This window comes from Tenrec ecaudatus, unplaced genomic scaffold (genome assembly GCF_050624435.1).
Source record: "Tenrec ecaudatus isolate mTenEca1 unplaced genomic scaffold, mTenEca1.hap1 Scaffold_413, whole genome shotgun sequence".
Classification (NCBI taxonomy): Eukaryota; Metazoa; Chordata; class Mammalia; order Afrosoricida; family Tenrecidae; genus Tenrec; species Tenrec ecaudatus.
The window spans coordinates 158,389-177,581 of NW_027459290.1; the positions used below are offsets into that span (position 1 = coordinate 158,389).

At 41.2% G+C, this 19,193-nt stretch overlaps 1 protein-coding gene across 10 annotated transcripts in view; it reads right to left on the reverse strand.

Moving 5' to 3' along the window:
• Positions 1-18,103, reverse strand: part of LOC142436562 (histone deacetylase 8-like) — a 158,786-nt gene extending 140,683 nt beyond the window's left edge. For 2 of the 10 annotated variants that reach the window (XM_075540130.1, XM_075540129.1), the window contains exons 1-4: positions 17,742-18,090; positions 17,204-17,256; positions 3,014-3,144; positions 1,938-2,079 (exon numbers count right to left, since the gene is read on the reverse strand). In XM_075540130.1, the coding sequence (XP_075396245.1) occupies positions 1,938-2,079; positions 3,014-3,144; positions 17,204-17,256; positions 17,742-17,843 (428 nt within the window). In that variant the 5' untranslated portion in view covers positions 17,844-18,090. Of the gene's footprint in view, positions 1-1,937; positions 2,080-3,013; positions 3,145-17,203; positions 17,257-17,741 lie in introns of all 10 variants that reach the window. The other 8 variants (XM_075540135.1, XM_075540138.1, XM_075540132.1 and 5 more) reach the window with 7 other exon arrangements.
• Between the last annotated feature and the right edge of the window lie 1,090 nt (positions 18,104-19,193).

Here is a 19,193-nt window from a genome sequence, read left to right on the forward strand (position 1 = left end):
GATGTATGTATATGTATGGACTGTGATAAGAGTTGTATGAGTCCCTAATAAATTGTTTTTAAAAAAAAGAATTGTATGAGCCCCCAATAAAATGATTTTTTTAAAAAAGAAGAACTTAAGTACGGATTACAATTCAATTTTAAGAAAACCAAAATCCTCAGAACTGGACATATAAACAACAGTACGATAAAAGGAGAAAAGAACATTATCAAGGGTTTCAGTTTGTCTGGAATCATTTCATTCAGACAGCACACTGATAAATTGTTTTTAAAATCCTTTTCTTCCAACATTCGTTAAATACTACAGACATATCAGAAAAGATGCTGAGTACTAAAAAGGCCTTCTCAAGAGTATTACTGCTTGAAATGTTAATATAAACCTCTATGAAGACTTTTTCCTCTAATCCCAAGCAATACCTAAGAATAGCTTTCTCCTTAGAGAATTGCTCATTTCTAGGTTACTACTTTCTTTAGAGATGGAAGCGTACGTTTGCTTCTTGATTCTTCAGTCTTCCAATTTCGAACTATTCTCATCAATTCTCTATTTGAAAATGTTTGCAACTTCTTTCATGAACGATCTCAAAACTAGTACTTATAAGACTTTTTTCTACTGCTAAATCTCTTCAGTTCACACAGGTATTCAACTGATACCATTATTGATGTTGTTCCCTACTTATTCTTATCTTGCTAATGTTCCTCAAGTGAAATATCCCCAGGAAATTTTCAGAAAGGTGAAGAGGAGTTTAGAGATTGTGCAGTTATCCTTCACACTGCCCATTTCACTGATGAAAAATTGAGGCCTACAAAGTAAGTTACCTTGTTATGAGTAAAACTAGGCTTAGAACCCGGTTATCTTGACTTTCAATAGTATAGTATTCTTTCTACTATGCTGTTATTAGTCACCTTCTATTTCCATTTGTATCTCTTCAGGATGCCTAATACATACAAATCTCTCAGCAGATGTCAACAAAATAAGCATAAGCTTTTACGAGGAGGTACCCCCCAAAACCAAGAGCTTTTGTAGTACTCATTTTTTCATAGTGCTCATCCCTCCACCCCCCGCCAGGTGAGCATGGAGCAACTCGCACTTAATACACCCAGTGGCATTGCCTGGGAACGTTCTCTAGTCACAGTGAATTTTTTGTGTGTGAAAGCAGTTTTGCTTGAATCTTTCATTTTGGGGGGATGGCCGATTTAAGAGAACAGTGTACAGCTGTGAAATTTTGCTTTCTGCTCAGGAAAATTGCTGCAAAAACTGTTGTGATGTTGAACACAGCTAACAAAAGGAGTGCTGTGGGAAAAACTCAAGATGAGTAGTTTTCTCGTTTAAAAAAAGGTGCAATGTTGATTGATGACAAACTTTGTTCTGGGTGTCTGTCAACTCATAGTGCACTTGGGAGTTTGTTCCACCAGGTTAATCAAGTTTTCACATTGCAGAACAGTGTGCGACCAAAAAAAGGCCTGATTTGTGGCAGACAGGGGACTGGTTTTGCCACCACGACAATGCACCTGCTCATGCAGCCATCTCAATAGGCCAGTTTTTGTCAAAAAAAAACAAAAACTAGCATGCCTCTCTTGCCCCACGCACCTTACTCTCACGTGGCCTTGCTCCATGTGACTTCTTTTTGTTTCCAAGAATAAAGAGGGACATGAAAGGACAGCAATTTGATGAAGTTAGAAAAAGTGAAGAAAAAAACAAGGGAGGTACAGTCAGCCATCCAAACACGAGTTTGAAAAATATTTCCAAGAATGGAATTGCAGATTTGACAAATGTATTAAGTATAATGGAGGGTAGTTTGAAGGTGATAAGGTTGTTTTGTAAAAAATTTAAATACATAGCTAGAAAAAAGTTTTCATTTTGGGGGGAGAGTACCCCCTTGTACATAACAGGAAAATTGATTCAGGTACAGTCAGAAAGTAGGAAAGCAATTTTCTTACTTCTTTGCATGATGCCACCCTCCAGACCAGTTAATTGCTATTTTGCTCTTTCCATCAATCAGGCATTGGGCAGCTGTGATTGTAGCTCCTCCTACAGCTGCTGCACAGTCAAATATCCCTTCAGTGGCTGGGCAGTCATAACCTTAGGGCAAGAATCAGATTACTTTGTAAGAAATGAATTTTACAACAAGGAAAATGTGTTTGAGAGAAGACAATTTACCGAAAAGTGACTGCGCTGGCATGAGCTGCAACTGAGACAGAAACATTCTAATAATAGGAAAAGGATTTTTAAAATATTAGAGCTTGAGAGAAAAAAAACCTTACACGTTAACTAGTCATAACCAATAGGTGAAGAAATTGAGGCCTGAGAAATGGTATCTCTTGCTTACATAGCAGAGAGTCAGGTCTACAACTGAGGTTTCTTGATTCTCAGTCCAGTGTGCTTTCTACTAAACCATGGTGATAGCCATTTAGTTTTTAAAATGTAGTTGTTTAATAAAGGATACAGTAGAAAATTTAGCTAGGCCATAAACCTGTATTCAAGGACATCCAAGTCAGCACATACACAATCAGACTAGATATAGACACCACAATTAGAGCCTAACAGGGGTCCTGGTGGTTATGTTTGGAGCTGCTAACATAATAGTAAGGTCAGCAGTTTGAAACCACCAGAGGCTCCACAAGAAAAAGATGAGGCTTTCTACTCCCATGGAGATTTAGTTTCAGAAACGTAAAGGGGAAGTTCTATTATGTCCTATAGGGTTGCTATGAATCAGAATGAACTCAATGGCAGTATAGTTTGGGTTTCATTTTTTTTTTTATGGTTTATCAGGGCCTAAACCATTGAAAGACTTTCCCCCATCTAATCCATCACTCAGTTTCACAAAACCCATACCGTTTTCTCAAATGATGTTACGTAGCTAAACCAAGAGATTAATGATTAACACATTATTTAACTGGAAATTTATTAAAAATCACAATGCAAATTATAAATAATTAACTAGTTACAATCTATAGATGAAAGTGTTCTACCTCTCATCATTGTCTTGTTAGTCATTGTCTCATTAGAACCTTACCTAGCCCATATTCTATGGAGTCGGGGTGGTCATCATCACCATCTTGGCTGACCATCTGGAGATACTGCAGATAGGCATCTGTATGAAAGGAGGCCATCTCCTCCATGGACGCCACTTTGGGCTTAACAATCCTAACAACAACAGAGAAAACAAAGGAATGTGAATGAGGCAGACCCAGATTATGCTAAAAGTTGTAAAGGAGTCAGCAATCTGAGCAGAAAATACAACTCTCAGATTCTGATTTCAGTAAGCTGAAGTGATACGCACAATGTGTTTTTCTATCGCACTATATAATCTATACTTCCTCACATCATGTTAATGTACTCACAATGTGAACAATAAGGGGATTGGTTTTCCTTTTGAGTTCATAGGTAGGTAAAAACGAAAGAATATTCATACTTAAAATAAAAATTTTAAATATGCATCAGAAAACTTGTGCTCCACAAGTTACAGCTTTTTTTAATTAATTAATTTATTTATTTATTTTAACAATTTATTGGGGCTGATACAATTCTTTTCACAGTTCATACATATACATACATCAATTGTATAAAGCACATCCATACATTCCCTCCCCAATCATTCTCAAGGCATTTGCTCTCCACTTAAGCCCCTTGCATCAGGTCCTCTTTTTTTCCCCCCCTCCCTCCCCATTCCCCCCTCCCTCATATGCCCTTGGTAATTTATACCTCGTTATTTTGTCATATCTTGCCCTATCCTGAAAGTTACAGCTTTAATGGCAAACCCATAGGCGGAAATGCTTTCATTTTCATTTGAAGTACTTTCATTCCTAAGTGGCCATTATAATGCTTTCTGATAATTTTTCACTTCGGTTCTTGTTCCAGCTCTATATTTACTAGCTCAATAACCTTAGGTGAGCTATTTGACCACTCTGCAGCTCAAATTAACTCATCTGTAAAATGGGGATACATTATGAGATGCATATGGAGATTATACAACAACATATGAATATGCTTTATGTATCCCTATCATTATTAATATTAAGGGATAAAAGAGGCAAAATAAAATATAAAAGTCCCTTTACTTGTTCTCTCACGTCTGTTTCCAAGAGAAGGAACAGAAAGATTATAACCAGGCTTCACTCAGAATCCGTTAAACTCACAAGCAGTAATAAACAGGATTAAGTGAGAGAATAAAGGGAGTTCACCTAACAACAAAATTTACCACTCCCTACCACTAGGAGCCCTGGTTGTATAGTGGGTTATGCACTGAACTGATAACAAGTTCATACCCCAAATCTCAGAAATCCCAAATAGATGTTCTACTCTGTCCTACAGGATCACTAAGAGTCTGAATCAATTCTATTACAGCAGTTTGGATTTTTTTACCCCTGTCTGTCCCACATTTCCTCTTCCTGGCCTCACTACTGTCATTACATTCTCTAGCCCTTGCCATTTAGGTCCAGAGTCATGGTGGCATAGTGGGTTACATACTAGGTTGCTAAGTGAAAGGTTGGCAATGAAAAACCACCAGGAGAAAGATGAGGCTTTCTACTCCCTTCAAGATTTACACTCACAGAGAGTCGGGGGAAGACGGCTGCCATACAGGTAGCTCACATCCAGAACTCAGTGAGTGGCGAAATTTAGGGGCCTAGTAGGGGTATCAAGTCTGTCTGTCGATTCCCAAGACAACTCAGAGTACTTCTCTGAAGCAGAAGCGGACACCCGTGGTCTCTTGCGTGATGCTCAGAGTGCCCACTCTGCTGGCACCACAGGGCAGCCAGGAGCATTGCGGAGGCAGCTGCCCTGCCTCGGCGCTCTGTGCAGAATCACCAGCTAGTACCCCCTACTCTGCCCATGATGCCCGGGGTCCCATGTGGGTGCTCCAACCGGTATATCGCCCCCCTGCAGAGATTCATGCCCCATCTGGGCACCCCTTGCTGACCAGCCAGCCAGACGATCCCCACCTCCTCCTGGGAGGCTCGTGCCCTGGCGCCACAGCATAATCAGGTAGATGGCAGATGATGCTGCCATGCCTTTGTGCTCCCACAAACCGCCAATCAAACTGCCTCCACTCCCAGAGGTCTCAACCCAAAGGTGCCCACCCCATCTCTGCGCTCCTCACAAATCGGCCATCCAGCTCCCTCCCTGGCTTTCTTCCCCCCACCATACATACATACAATGCACACGCACACACAGAGGTTCCCATCCTGCCACACCGTTTCAGGCATGCCAGGGAGCGGACACAAGTCTGGCAGCATTTTCTGCAGTTGTAGCATAGGGACCCAGGCCTTTGGGACTTGCCTACTGCATTCTCCCTTCTCCCTGCTCAATCCACCCCACCCTCTGTGCTCCAAGCAATGGATCAGCACACCAGTAGCGGCCCCCCCTCCCACCCGCCTACCTGTGGGAAGTACTCCTAGCCAGAAGTAGATCACACAATCCCCAACCCATCCCCAAAATATGTTCCCCTTCACTTGAGTCAACACTTTTTATCACACCGCAGTGTGCATAGCTGCAAACAACAGCCCCTAAGGAGACCTGAAGGTGGCTGGAGCACAAACCGTAGTTCAAGGAGAGAGGGAAACCCCAGCAGGACAAAGGTGAAACACAACCTTACAAGGAAGTTGGCTAAAAGCAGCCTGCTGAAACATCAGTACCAACCTCCCAAAGAGAGAGCCCAGGGCTCTGAGACACCTGGGAAAATGGTACCTAGTTCCAATAAATCGACCAAACACCAGCAAGCTGCTACAACAGTTTCAACAAGAAAAGAGAAACAAAATCCAATGCCAGAAGACCACCTGGACCTACCACAGAAAGAAATCTTCAGGATGCTGCTTGGAGCTATACAGGACATGAGGGAAGCATTATAGAAAAAGGAGAAAATGATAGAGAAAATAAAGGCCATGCACCAAAGGGAAATACAGGAGTTAAAGGGCGAGATAACAAAAACTAACAGCAAACTCACGGACTTCGCCCAGATATGGAGGAGGCAGAGAACCTCACCAGTGACCTAGAGGATTCTCAAGAAGAATTTAATAAACATGAGAAAAAGTCTCACAAGCCCATCAGAGAAGATGAAGAAAACCTCAGAGCTATGTCTGACGCTATGAGAAGGAACAACATCAGAACTATTGGCTTGCCGGAGGAATGCACATCAATGAAGCCAACATCCAAAATAGTGATGGAATGCTTGGAGGAAATTTTCCCTAGCTTAAAGAATGAAAACCAGGCAACTATCCAGGTGGCCGAAAGAATACCAGCTAGACAGAATCCCAATAAGAAGGCACCACGACATAAAGTTGTTTAACTATGAGGAAAAGGGGAAAATTTTAAGAGCAGCTAGGGAAAAACTGGCAACCATATATAAAGGCAAGCAGATAAGAATATGCTCAGATCTATCAGCAGACACTATAAAAAGAGCAGACAATGGAGCAGCATATTCAGAAAATTGCAGGAAAATACCGCAAACCCAAGAATACTCTATCTTGCCAAATTAGCTATCAAAATTGATGGAGAAGTGAGAGTCTTCCTGGACAAGGAAAGTCTCAAAGAATATGCTAAAAGGAACCCAGCACTACAAAAGATCCTCGCCAACCCAGTATGGGCAGAAGAACAACGCTCACCAAGCACATGCAAGAGACCATCCCACAGAAGAACTCCAACCAGAGACCACCAAACGGAAAACAGCTCCCTAGATAACACAGGTTCAACAATGGAAAGAAGGCAAGAATGAACCACTAACACACATATGCACAACCCATGGAAAAGAAATGGAGGTAAGAAAACACCCAACATAAGAGGGATAAAATGATATTACAGAGTCCACAAATAGATGTAATAACCCTGAATATCAATGGATTGAATTCAGGCTTTAAGAGATAGAGACTAACAGACTGGCTTAGAAAACACAATCCCTCCATCTGCTGCCTACAGGAGTCACATCTCAAGATTACAGACAAAAATAGGCTGGGAATCAAAGGCTAGAGAAAAACATACCACGCAAACAACAATTCAAAAAAGCAGGGGTTGCGATCCTAATCTCACATAAAATTGACCTCAAAGGACAAGGGACACTATATAATGCTCAAGGTAACAGTACACAAAGAACTACTATGCATTCTAAACATTTACTCACCAAACAAGTGTTCAGCAGAATATTTCAATCAAACGCTCCAAAAGATGAAAAAAGAAATTACAGCCTCAACAATTATGGTAGGTGCCTTCAATACACTGCTCTCTGAGAAAGATCACTGGGAAAGAAGCTCAACAAGGAGGCTAAAGATCTAAACACTAAAATAAGACAATTTGACCTGATAGATATTTACAGAGCTCTCCACCCAAATACAAAAACAATCACATTCTTTTCAAGCCCACATGGCATATATTCAAGAGGGACCACATGCTAGGGCGTAAGTCGAATCTACATAAATTTAAGCACATGGATACCACACAGACCTCTCTCTCTGACCACTGTGTGATAATATTGGAAATCAACAAAAGGAAGATAAAGAAATCAAGGGAAAAAATTGAAGAATGAATAACTCTATTGCAAAAGGAGTATACACTGGTTCAGATCAGAGATGAAATTAGGAAATTTCTAGAAACCAATGAGAATGAAAACATGACATACTAAAACTTATGGGACACAGCAAAGGCAGTCATCAGAGAAAGTCTCATAGTTACATGCTCACATAAGGAGGAGAGGCTTATGACAGATACACTGGCACAACATTTACAGCAAATAGAGCAGAGTCAACAAGATAATACAACTAATAGCAAAAGAAAATAAATCATAAAAAGTAGATCTGAGATTCAGGAGAGAGAAAATAAGAAAACTATGGGGGGGTGGGGGGGGGGAATCAATGCTGTTAAAAGTTGGTTCTTCGAAAGGATATACCAAATAGACAAACCTCTCACGAATTTGACCAAAGAAAGAAAGGAACACATTTTAACAGCAAGGATGAGGGGTGAAAGAGTAGATATTACAATGGAACACAGTGAAATCAAAGGATATTTACACAGTACTATGAAGGACTGTACTCCAATGAATTCAAAAACTTGGAAAACATGGACAAATTCTTGGAAAAACAATTCTTCCCTAGATTATCACTACTGGCCGTCAAGAACCTCAACAGACCCTTATCAATAGAAGAAACAGACAAGGTTATCAAGGGATTACCAAACAAAAATCACCTGGACCAGATGGGTTTACAGGAGACTTCTATCAAGCATACAGGGAAGAACTGACACCAATCCTACACAAACTCTTCCAGAACATAAAAAAAGATGGCAAACTCCCAAATTTCTTCTATGAAGCTAGTATAACTCTGATACCTAAACTGGGCAAGGATCCCACAAGAATTGAGAACTACAGACCAATTTCCCTAATGAATATTGATGCAAAATCCTCAACAAAATACTCGCCAAGAGAATACAAAAATACATACAACAAATAATTCACCATGACCAAGCAGGATTCATACCAGGGATGCAGGGATGGTTCAGTATACGAAAGACCATTAGTAGTATTATAAGCCACACTGAAATGAAAAAGTATAAGAACCACATAATATCGATAGATGCGGAAATAGCATTCGCCAACATCCAACACCAAATCATGTTTAAGACACTCAATAAGCTAGGAATGGAAGGAAAATTCCTCAATATAATAGAAGCTATATATATATAAACCAACAGCCACTGTGGTAGTCAATGGAGAAAAGACAAGATCAATTCTTCTGAAAAAGGGAACTAGGCAAGGATGTTCCTTGTCCCCATTAACATCGTACTGGAGGAAAAGAAAGGACATCAAAGTTATTTGTCTAAGGAAGGAAGAAGTGAAATCATCGTTATTCACAGATAATATGATTTTATATATGGAAAATCCTAAAAGTTCCACAAGAGGAGTACTGGAAGCAATAGAGGAATATGCCTATCAGGTTACAAGATCAACAAACAGAAGTTTATTGCAATACTGTCCACATCGGACAAGGCCACAGAAGAGGGGATCAAAAAAAGGGGTACCCTTCACAATAGCCAAACACACATTGAAATATCTAGGGATATACCTAACTCAAAAAACAAAAGATGTGTTCAACAAAAACTACAAAACACTATTAAAACAAACCAACCTCAACAATAAGAGTGACCTCAACAAATGGAAGGAGATCCTATGCTCGTGGATCAGTAGACTCAATATTGTAAAGATGTAAATTCTACCTAAAGCACTATATAAGTTAAATGTTATCCCAATCCAAATTGCAGCATGTTTCTTCAAAGAGTTGGAAAAACAGATTACCAACTTCATATGGAGAAGGAAGAAACCGCGAATTAGCAGAGAACTGCTCAAGAAGGACAAAGTGGGAGGGCTTGCTTTAACCGACATTAATATAGACTATACAGCCACAGTGGTCAAAACACCATAGTATTGGTGTAATGATAGATATTCAGACCAATGTAAAAGGATTGAAAACCCAGAAATAAAATCATCAGCATAAGGACAACTAATCTTTATTAAGGGGCCCCCAAAAGATCAAATGGAAAGTGGATGCCTTCTTCATTCCATGGTGCTGGAAAAATTGATACATAGCTCCAGAAAAATGAAGCAAGACCCTTACCTCACTCCATACACGAGAATAAACTCAAGATGGATCACAGACCTTGAGGTACAACTATTAGGGCCATTAATGAGGGCATTGGGACAAACTTGAGAATCTTGGCTCAGGGATTACATACCGTATATACTCGTGTGTAAGCCAAGTTTTCAGCACAAAAATGTGCTGAAAAACTGATGTTCGGCTTATACACGGGTCAGTGGTACGAATGGATGTCATCTGGTCAAGCCTGACTAACAAAAGGAGGAAATCTCATGAAGCCTGCCATAGAGTTAATAGCAAAGTGGGTTTGAGATGCATGGAAAGACATTCCAGAAGACATGGTACAATGTGCCTTCCAGAAATGTAGTATTAGTAATGCTATGGATAGCATATGGTAACCCACTAAAAAGGAGTGGGGGGAAGACATGGGTAGCCTGGGGAACAGGGCACTAACCCACATAGGGGGAGGGTGCTGATTGTGTCTCCACAGGGAAAGAGGGACCAGACTTCAACCCGGAGCTCCAAAACAAGAACACAACACACTGACATGAAGCAGGGAACCGATAGAGAGGCCTGAGGGGCCGGCCCCATTACCAACTGAGTATACAGCACCTTCCCCCTCATAAGAATTAACTTCAGAGGACAGCACTGAAGCTAAAGCTCAAGGAGAGGGAACTGTCTAATTAGAGCACACAGGAGCCAATGAGGGGGGCAGGGGAAAAAATAGTGAAGCGCATCCTGGCTGACCAAGTCCTGAGGACAATGTTTCTGCTCAGAGCAGCAATGCAAAAAGACGACCACCAGGCCAGCCTCATCACAGGACACAGCATCTTCATTGACCCATAGCACCACTGGGGAGGACACTAGAGACACACGGCGGGAATTGTGCCTGCCCTGAGTCACTACAGCAAAGCCAGCCTCTGGTGGCATGCAGCAGAGCAGCAGGGGGAGCAAAGCAATGAAGTCCCCAGGGATAGATGTGGGGCCAGGGCATGGCACCGCACCAGACTCGACTGGAAAGCACTCATGAAGGACAACAAATAAACCCTCAACTGTTTATAGGGTTTTTTGTGTTATTGTTGTTGTTGTTGTAGCTATTGTTTTATTTTCTATTGTTGCTTCATTGTACTCGGTCTTGTGATGGTGCATATTATTGTCGCTGCATGTTTACCTGAAAGGGATAGGCGGGATATACAAGCCGGAGGAGAGAACAAGGGGATGATAGTTCCAGGGGGATGTGGGAGAGGGAGAGGAGGGGGAAAGGAAGTGAGTGTGAACAAACCCAGGGACAAGGGAACAAGTGATCCAAAATCAGTGGCAAGGAGGGTGTAGGAGGCCTGGCAGGGCTGGATAACGGACAATGTAACCAAAAGGAATTCCTGAAACCCAAATGAAGGCTGAACATGATAGTGGGACACTAGGAACATACAAAGAAATAGAGGAAATAACTAGGAGGCAAAGGGTAGTTATAGAGATCTAAATACAGGCATATGCAGATGTAAATATAATTATATACGATGAGGGGGAAATAAATCTATGTACATAAATTTACAGGTTTAGTATTAAGGAAAAAGATAGACAGTGGGCCCCTATGTACTCCCTCAACACAAGAACACTTTGTTCTAACAATTCAGTAGTATCAGATGCTCACCTTCCTGGCACAATCACTGAAGACAACAGGTGCACAAGCAAATGTGGTGAAGAAAGCTGATGGTTCCCGGCTACCAAAAGATATAGCATCTGAGGTCTTAAAGGCCTGACGATAATAAGGCAGCCATCTAGCTGAGAAACAACAAAACTCACATGGAAGAAGCACACCAGCCTGTCCCGACTAGATCGCTGAGGACAAAGCAGGTGCATAAGCAAATGTGGTGAAGAAAGCTGATAGTTCCCGGCTGTCAAAAGATATAGAATCTGGGGTCCTAAGGCTGGAAGATAAACAAGGGGCATCTAACTGAGAAACAAAGAAGCCCACATGGAAGAAGCACACCAGCTTGTGAGATCACAAGGCATCGAAGGATCAGGTATCAGGCATCAAAGACCAAAAAAATAATAATAATAATCGTAGCATTGTGAATGAGGGGGAGTGCGGAGTGGGGACCCAGAACCCATTTGTGGGAAATTGGACATCCCCTTGCAGAAGGGCCATGGGGAGGAGATGAGCCAGTCACGGCACAGTGCAGCAATGATGAAACATTCAATACTCCTCTAGTTCTTGTACGCTTCCTTTCCCCCTCCCCCCATTATCATGATGCCCATTTTACCTTACAAATCCAGCTGGACTGGAGGATGTACACTGGTACAGATAGGAACTAGAAATGCAGGGAATCCAGGACAGATGGACCCCTCAGGACCAGTGGTGAGAGTGGTGATACCCAGAGGGTACAGGAAAGGTGAGGGAGAAAGGGGGAACAGATTACAAGGATCTACATATAACCTCCTCCCAGTAGAGAAGGGGTGAAGGGAGACTTTAGATGGTGTAAGATGTGACAAAATAATAATGATTTATAACTTATCAAGGGTTCATGAGGGAGCGAGGAGAGGGGAAAAATGAGGAACTGATACCAAGGGCTCAAGTAGAAAGCAACTGTTTTGAGAATGTGGATGGCAACAGATGTACATATATGCTTGACACAATGGATGCATGTATGTATTGTGATGAGTTGTACGAGCCCCCAATACAATGATTTTTTAAAAGAAAAAAAAAAGATTTACACTCTGAGAAACCCACAAGGTCAGGCTAGCTAAAATTTAAAATATACATGACAGCCATGGGATATACTGTTGTTTATAGCCTACTACTAGCATCAAGAAGGCCAGAAGAAATCCTGTAATTCAACCTCAAATGTATATTACTGTAGTTCAATCTCAAAAATAAAATCCATTTGGTCTCACACTTAATTCTACCCCCAATCTAAGGATAATTAGTTCTTATAATGAGGTCCTGCTGAATGCTCACCCTCACAGAAGGTATAGTTGCTATAGCAAAGTGTGGTGAAGAAACTAGATGGTGTCCAGCTTTAAAAAAAGAATAGCATCTGGAGTCTTCAATCAAGCAGCCATCTAAGTGAGGCATCAACTAAGTCTACATGGAAGAAGCACAGCAGTCTGTGTGATTCAAAGACTAAGCAAGAAAATCCAAATCTAAAGGAGTGAAAGTTATCAGGGCTTAAATTGTGAATACACAATTTGCAGAAGGCTATGGATGACAATGAGATCCCAAAATTCATCTGCAAGGCCCCCACATGGAGTGAGTCTCCAGTGAGCCCTTCTGACCAGAGTCCAGGGATGTGAATAGCCTTGCTCTTAGAGAGCACTGGAAACTTAAGATGTAAGACCTCATCATTTGATCTACTGTTTGACCCATTTGAAAGTTGTCATAGTTTTTAATACTTCCTTTCTTTTTTACTGGAGTTTTTCACTAGTTTACTTTGTTATTATTGTAGCTCCTTTTTTATTTTGCATGTTTTCCAGTTTATGAAACCCCGGGTAGGTAAATCTATGGGAACAGTAACTGAGTTAAGGGATTAATAGCTTACTGAGGATATAGGAAAGGAGTTTGGAGGGAAATGGGGAGAATAATGAGTGTAAAAAGGAAACAAAGTTCTAGAACTGATTGTAGCAATAATTATACAACTCTTTAATATTAGTGAACTATAAATATTAATGTATGATATGTGAATTATATGTCAATAAAACTATTGAAAAAAATAAGATCCATACTTCAAGAAAAAAATGTCTATATCATCAGAGGTGATTTTTTTTTTTAGTTTCTTGGACCATGTTCCCAGATCCAATAGCTCCAATTTCTACTACTTTTCTATTTATTTAATAAATATCAAAAATCAAAGTCACTATTAATAAATATCTCCCAACTTAACAGTAAAGAAATAGGACATCTTTGCTATGCTTTCTGGTTTGTCATAAAGGTTTTGGGAAATGGTAAATAACTTTAATGGAAAGCATATAATTTTTATGTTTGCCAAATACATAGATGGCTTCAAACAATGCCTGAACACACCAAACCATGAGAGCAATGTAACCGCAAGCAGGAATACATGAGAAGATTGGGCTACAGGGCCAGCCCCAACCAGAGCCAAACTGACCCCCTCCCTAAATGTATGTGCAACAGACCACACTAAACCTACAGGTGAGGTGAGGGGCCGGCACATCACGTCCACATGGAAGCAAACTGAAAAAGAAAAAGATAAAGGGATAGTCGGTCTAGACCCCATTATCGGCACACCAAGCCCCGAGGATGACGTTCCTGCATGGAGCTGCTAAAACACAGAGATGTCTGTAGGGCCGACAACAGCTCATAACATGTTGTCCCTTACTGGAGCATACTGCAATAGAGGACAATACTGGGGACATGTGGCAAGGAGGTAGTGCGGTCTGAACCCCCCACAGTGGGGCAAATCAAGAAAGGAACACAACAGATCAGCAACTGAAGCAAAGCCCCTAATGAGCTACCAAAATAGACTTCAGGCTAGGAGTGGCAAATCCTGGAATTCCCCCAGGACCAATGGGGAGTCATAAAGGTCAGTGGAAAGACCTGGAAGTATGTATGTTTTTCCTGTTTTTCTTCTTTTCTTTTTTCAATCTTTTGTTATCTTTTTGTTTGGTCGATGCCATTGTTGGTATGCCCACTTACATAAGACAGGCATGGGACCTGTCTTGAGGAGAAAGCTTGAGGAGAAAGCAATGGGACCAACAGTCCCGGAGGGACCTGGGGGGAGAAGGGGGCAGGGGAAGGGGGCGGGGGAAGGATAGTGTGAGCAAACAACGCCATAGACAGAGGAACAACTAGGGAATTAAAACCAACAACAGGAGGATATAGAGATCCTGGGGGTGTTAGAGCAGCAGCAATCTAGCTAAGAGGAAGTACTATGAGGCAGAAGTAGGACAAGCATGATGAGGCAGAAGGAAGGTAAAAAGAAACAGAAGAATTATCTAGGAAGCAAAAGCTATGGACAGAGGCATAAGCATAGATGTGTCCATATGTAAATACATTAATCCATAAAAATAGAAGTATTGGCCTATGTACATATTTTTATAAATAATACACTGAAGTAGTGGATGGACTTCAGGCCTCAGCTCATACCCTTCCTCAATACAACAACACTTTGTTCTGTCATTCTGTGATGCCCACCCTCCTGGTACAATCCCTGAAGACAAAATGGGTGCATAAGCAAATGTGGTGAAGAAGGCGGATGGTGCTCAGCTATTAAAAGATAAGTGTCTAGGGTAGAGGTCCTCAAACTTTCTAAACAGGAGGCCAGTTCACTGTCCCTCAGACCCATTGAAGGGCTGGATTATAGTTTTAAAAAAAAAACTATGAACAAATTCCTATGCACACTGCACATATTTTTTTAATTGTTTTGTTAGGGGCTCATACAACTTTTATCACAATCCATACAAACATCAATTGTGTAAAGCACATTTGTACATTCATTGCCCTCATCATTCTCAAAACATTTGCTCACCACTTAAGCCCCTGGCATCGGCTCCTCATTTTATTCTCCCCCTTCCCTCATGAACCCTTGATAATTTATAAATTATTATTTTGTCATATCTTGCCCTGTTCAACGTCTCCCTTCACCCACTTTTCTGTTGTTCGTTGCCCAGGGAGGAGGTCACAAGTAGACCCTTGTAATTGGTTCCCCCTTTCCAACCCACCCTCCCTCCACCCTCCCGGTATCGCCACTCACACTATTGGTCCTGAAGGGATCATCCGCCCTGGATTCCCTGTGTTTTCAGTTCCTACCTGTACTAGTGTACATCCTCTGGTCTAGCCAGAATTCGGATCATGATAGTGCGGGGTGGTGGGGAGGGGAGAAGCATTTAGGAACTAGAGAAAAGTTGTATTTTTCATCGGTGCTACATTGCAACTTGACTGGCTCGTCTTCTCCCCTAGACCCCGCTGCAAAGGGATCTCCAGTGGCCGACAAATGAGGTTTGGGTCTCCACTCTGCACTCTCCCCTCATTCACTATGGTAACACTTTTTTGTTCTGATGATGCCTTATACCTGATCCCTTCAACACCTCATGATCGCACAGGCTGGTGTGATTCTTCCATGTGTGCTTTGTTGCTTCTGAGCTAGATGGCCGCTTCCAAAAGCAGAGCTGATATCAAAGAGTTCAAGGAAGAAAATGTTTTGAAACTGATTGTGGTAGCGATTTTACAACACTGCGTGATATGATTGAACTACAGAATGGTGTGATGTCTGGCTTAGCTCCTAATAGAATGGTTTGGGAAAAAAATGAAACAGGTCTCACACCTCCCATTATATACAAAAACAAACTCAAGATGAATCAAAGACCTAAATATAAAACACACAACCATAAAAACCATCAATGAAAAATAGGGACATGCTTAAGGGCCCTAATGCCAGGCATAAACACACTACCAAACGTAATGAAAAATAGCCACACTACAGAAGACAAAATAAAGGGCTGGGGCCTCCTAAAACAATGACATTTATGCACATCGAAAGAGTTAAAAAAAAGAAGCCACGTATTGGGGGGAAAAATTACTAATGACACATCAAATAAAGGGCTAATCTCCAAAATTTACAGAAAACTACAACATCTTAAGAAGAAAAATACAAATAACCCAAACAAAAATTGACCACCCTGACAATTTACCAAAGATGACATAGAGGCAGACAGCAACCCTCTGAAAAATGTTCATGTTTATTAGCAATAAGAGAAATACAGATTAAAACAATGAGAAAACACCTCACACCGACACTTCTATCAATCAATAAAACACAAAATAATAAAGAAGGGATGCAGAGAGATTGGAACCCTCATACACTGCTGATGGGACTGTAGAATTATGCAACCACCAGGGAAACGAGCATTGTTCTTCCTGAAACAAATGCAAATGCAATTACCTGATGATCTTGCAATCTCTCTACTGGGCATGCACCGTAAAAAAAAATAAAGAATAAAGCACAAACAGACATCTACGCACTATGTCTACTGCAGCAATTTCCACAATAGCAAAGAGCATGGAAACAATCCAAAACACTAATTACAGAGGTGTGAATAAACAAACTGTTTCACGCATACAATTTAAAAAGACGACTCCTGTGAACACCCAAGGGCAACGCTAGAGAACATTGTGCTTAGCAAAGTTAGCCACTCTTAAAACAGATAAAAAATTAATGACACCATTATTACAGGAAGAGTGAGCTTTACCCTAAAAGATAAGACTCCGAAGACGGTGCCTCCCCCAGGAATAGGGGTGGGGGCAGGGGCAGGGAGAGAGGAGGGAAAGGAAATTATAAAGGGAGGACAGACAGAAGGGAAAAAGAGAAAGTCACATTCATGGAAGGTTTAACGGGATATTTATTATTGATTTCATTTATTAGCAACTATATATAACATGCTTCTTATAAGCCAAAATAAATATATACGTAAATAAATAAAAGCAAGAGCAAAGGGTCACAGCCTTAAAACAAAACAAAAAAACACTCCAGATTCCTTACCCCTCAGATCTAACTATTGGTCTGAGTGGCTTAAAAAAAGGAGGGAAAGTAAAATTGCATTTAGGAGTCTTTAGTGATAAGCAAGTTCATTTCAAACATATGAGAAAAAAGACTATGCTCAAGAAAATAACTTACCTCATTTGCTTATGCAGCGCGTATGCTTCAATCAGAGAATGTACCATACTGGCCTTAAAAAAAAAAGCAGCATGCAAAAAAAAGGCAGAAAATAATCTGTGCTTAATTTCTCTTGAAAGTGTAATTGAGCACAATCCTATGTTCTCATCCTCTTGAACCTACACTTTAGACAATATAGGTATTACCTAAATGGCTAAAGCGAAAACACCAGACCTTAATTAATTTTTCTCCTCCAACTTCTTCCATACGACTTCGGAGATTCTCAAGTAAAGCCACACCATCCTCTCTGTGCCAACCTCTCCCTTGTGCCCCCCACCCCACCTGTCCTTTGGCACCCCGCCGATAAACGCTGCTCTCGGAGAACACTTCCTCCACCCAATATTACTTCACAAATTTGTCACGAAGATCTTCCCAAACTCTAAAATCCTCGGCGCTTCCAAAAGCCGCCCCATCCCCACCCCCTCTGCCCGGTCGACTGCCTCCATTGCCGCCCGCCTCCACCAAAAAGCCCACGATTTTTCGTCCCCAACTTTCTCACCCGTTTGGGGACTTTCGACAAGGAGTCGCACATCCTGACATACTCAGGACTGTAGATGTAAACCGGGGCCAGCGACTGCCCACCATCCTCAGACTCCTCCATCTTCCACTGGCAATCCTTCCGTTAAGATCCGGCTCCTCGCAGACTCAGTTCGAGTCGAGTTCCTGCTCCTGTGAACAGTCGCAGGTGCTCTCTGGTCAACATTCCCTCCTATTCCCGAGCTCTCCGGAAACGCTTTCCCCGCCCCACATCGACTGAGAGAAAACAATGCGCCTGCCTCCGTGGAAACCATCCAGTTCAAAAGAAGGTTTGGTAGCTATAAATTTTTTAAATTCTAAATAGTTGTCCAAAGGGATAGAAATGTACAGCAAAAATAAGTCCAGTCAAAGCCAACCATCCTTGTTGCCCAACGGGGCTATTTGTGATTAGGTCCAACCACCTGCAGAGCATGCTGGGAGATGTAGTTTCCAGTAGTTTGAGGCAAGGAAGAGTCGCGGCTTGCCGCCAATTTGATTTTTAGGGCTAAAACACATAACCTCGGCTCTTTATAAAGTCCTTGCAAATACATACTTTTAAATACTTAAAGATGTAGCTATTCATGAGTTTACCATAACCTATTTCTATCAGCCGTGTCTTCCAATGACAAAGTGGGGGCGGTGGGGAGGAGGGAGAGGGGAGAGGGACAGACAGGATTTAGCACATACAAGGAATTAGGAATCCTAGTAGCACAGTAGTTAAGCGCTGAGCTGCTAACCAAAGGATGGGCAGATTGCACCCGCCAGCTACTTTACTTACTTTGCTTCTAGAGAAGAGGATGTGGCAGTCAGTTTCCATAAAGGTTCTAGCCTTTGAAACCCTGCGAGGCAGTTCTATTCTGTCCTATAGGGTAACTATGGTTTGGGTTTTGTTTTTGTTTAATGAAAGATATAAACGATTTTTAAAATTTGACCAGTAAATCCTCGTATTAATATTAGTTCATCAGTTCTCATCATATGGTAGTTAACAATTTCAAATAATTTACTCTGGCAAATGTTTCCCAAGACACTGGCAGGTTCTGATCAGTATATATGTACTAGAGCTTATTTATACATTCCTCAACAGACAGGGATTTTGGTTATTTCCATCATTTTTTGCTATTGTGGATAGTGTGCAATAAACATAGGTGTGCATATAGATGCTCGTGTTTGATTCTTTAATTTTCTAGGATACATGCCAAGTAAGAGATTGCTAGGTCATATGGTATTTCTATTCACATTTGTTTAAGGAAGTGCCATACTGTTATAAATAGTGACTGTACAATTCTGCAACGCCACCAGCGATGTATGACAGTTCCAATCTCTCCATATCCCCTCCAGTATTTATTATGTTTTTTTTGTTTTAAAATATTCCTATTAATGCTAGATTGAGGTGGTATCTCATTGTTTTGTTTTCATTTGCATTTTCCTTCTAGCT